The sequence below is a fragment of the Sphaeroforma arctica genome (genome assembly GCF_001186125.1).
Source record: "Sphaeroforma arctica JP610 unplaced genomic scaffold supercont1.1606, whole genome shotgun sequence".
NCBI classification, from domain to species: domain Eukaryota; class Ichthyosporea; order Ichthyophonida; genus Sphaeroforma; species Sphaeroforma arctica.
In genome coordinates this window covers 1-2,093 of record NW_014038952.1, presented here as the reverse complement: position 1 = coordinate 2,093, position 2,093 = coordinate 1, and the positions used below count along the sequence as shown (strand labels likewise).

General features: G+C 41.1%; 1 protein-coding gene across 1 annotated transcript; it reads left to right on the top strand.

The window, feature by feature from the left end:
- The first annotated feature begins 235 nt into the window (after nt 1-235).
- Nucleotides 236-1,717, top strand: SARC_11276 (hypothetical protein). Its single transcript, XM_014294639.1, has one exon. The coding sequence runs from the start codon at nt 347-349 to the stop codon at nt 1,514-1,516; it is 1,170 nt and encodes a 389-aa protein (XP_014150114.1). The 5' UTR covers nt 236-346; the 3' UTR covers nt 1,517-1,717.
- Nucleotides 1,718-2,093: the final 376 nt, after the last annotated feature.

Sequence of the window (2,093 nt, the reverse complement as noted above, 5' to 3'; positions counted from 1 at the left end):
GTGGGATGGACTGCAATCCAGCCTCCGCCCTCAGGCTCCAGTTTATGGCATTGTTCAATTGAGTGCCGAGTGCCTAGTGCCGCGTGTCGATTCATGAAATGCCTGACCTCTTCGTTCGTTTTCGTTGTTACGACTGCTATTTACTGTTTTAAGCCTAAAAGAGCTGGGCTAAAATTACAATCTCATTGCTTTCGCAGACTACTATATAATTTCATAGATTTCTAGAAAGACAGTTCAAAAAATACATATTGATGTGATTCATCAACATACGCCGTGAGTTTTAGAAGCGTTTTGAACAAGTTTCAAATATCGATACATTTCACGTTGCGCATACAGATCTTCTACGATGGCTGTCGAGGATGTGATATCCGTTGAGCTTATGTTTATTCTGTGGCGCGAATCCATGGAAGCATCACTAGTAATAAGCACACTTCTAAGTGTTATTACACGCACCACCAAAGATGAGGAGGTAGCCAAACGAAACAAGTTGGTGGTGGTCTTTGGCAGTTCCTTAGGATTTCTCATAGCTGCAATTCTCGGGACTACTTTTATTTGCGTGTTTTACATATATGCATCCGACCTGTGGGTGTCAATGGAGTCACTATGGGAAGGTATTTTTTCGTTGATCGCGTCGATTATGCTGACCTTTGCCGGCATCGGGCTTCTGGGTTCCGAAGGAAAAGTGGAAAGGATGGCGAATAAGATGGCAGTCAAGATGGAGGAGGCAGCTGGTACTGGTTCGGAGCCGGCGACCGGTCTCTCATTCGATTCAGAAGCCACAAGCACCGCAATGGTGAAGAAAGAGAAAACGAACAAACCAGACCCCGAAATAGCTGTAGTCGGTGAAGTCGATAATTATGACAGTCTCCCGGTAATGCGGCCCAGGTCACTTAGACAGTGGTGTGATTATCTGATTCGATCGCCGTTTCACAAAGATACACAAGGGTTCTTTTGGATCCCTTTTGTTACACTATTGCGAGAAACTGTGGAAGCTTTCGTGTTTGTCGCAGGTGTAGGTTTCAGCGCAAGCGCCAGTGCTGTTCCCCTATCAGTGGTAATTGGTGTTATCCTTGGTATACTCGTGGGCCTTGTTATATTTTTCTCCGGCCAACGATTTCCTATGCGCTATTTCATTATGGCTATGATGAGCATTCTTCTTTTCCTCGGTGCCGGATTAATGTCAAAGGGTGTTGGCTTGCTTGAAAGTTATTCATGGAGTCAAGCGATCAACATGGACGCTGACGATGCCGGCTCTGGGCTGTTTGACCCTCGCACGAATATTTGGTACTTTGATTGTTGTAATCCTGAGGATCCTTCTAATGGGTGGTGGGGACTACTTAATTCGGTTTGTGGATGGAACAACATAGCCACGTACGGATCCGTAATCTCTTACTGTGTATATTGGGTGGCTTGCTCGATGATACTGTTGTTCATGTTTTATCGACAAAAGCGCACTAGTATGATACCGACGAAGACAGGGGCCACAGACACGACCTCAACAAGTGAACGTAAATAGACTTTATGACTAGACCAAATCTTAGTAATCAATAATCTTTATCCCGGCGTGTACGTTTGTCTGCTATGCCAGCTGTTCTTATATATAGCATATTTTAGAAACCTGAGCATCTCACCGTGTTGAGACTTGGAAGAATTATTCAACAATTACCATGCCGCTTTTGACCAGCGCATGACATATATAAAGCTAAAGCAGAATCCAATTGATTGACAATATACGTTTCTTCACTCGTAGAAAGTGAAATTTATGTGTCACAACTGAGAAGTTGTATACTTTAAATCAAACAATATTATGTGCTCTCAACCTTGTAAACAAAACTGAGCTTATTCTTTTTCACGCTACTTCGAAGAGCACGTGCCTTTATACAATGTCAAAAATTACATTCTTCGCATATATATATTTATCATGTAAATATATATATATTTATATATATATATATGTATATATGTATGTGTGTGTATGTATGTATGTATGTATGTACATATGTATGTACTTTATGTATGTATGTATGTGTATATGTATGTATGTATGTATGTATGTATGTATATATGTATGTATGTATGTATGTATGAATTTA

What these genes read in the sequence shown, in the direction of transcription:
- SARC_11276 (XM_014294639.1), top strand. Translation starts at nt 347, where the DNA reads ATGGCTGTCGAGGATGTGATATCCGTTGAGCTTATGTTTATTCTGTGG.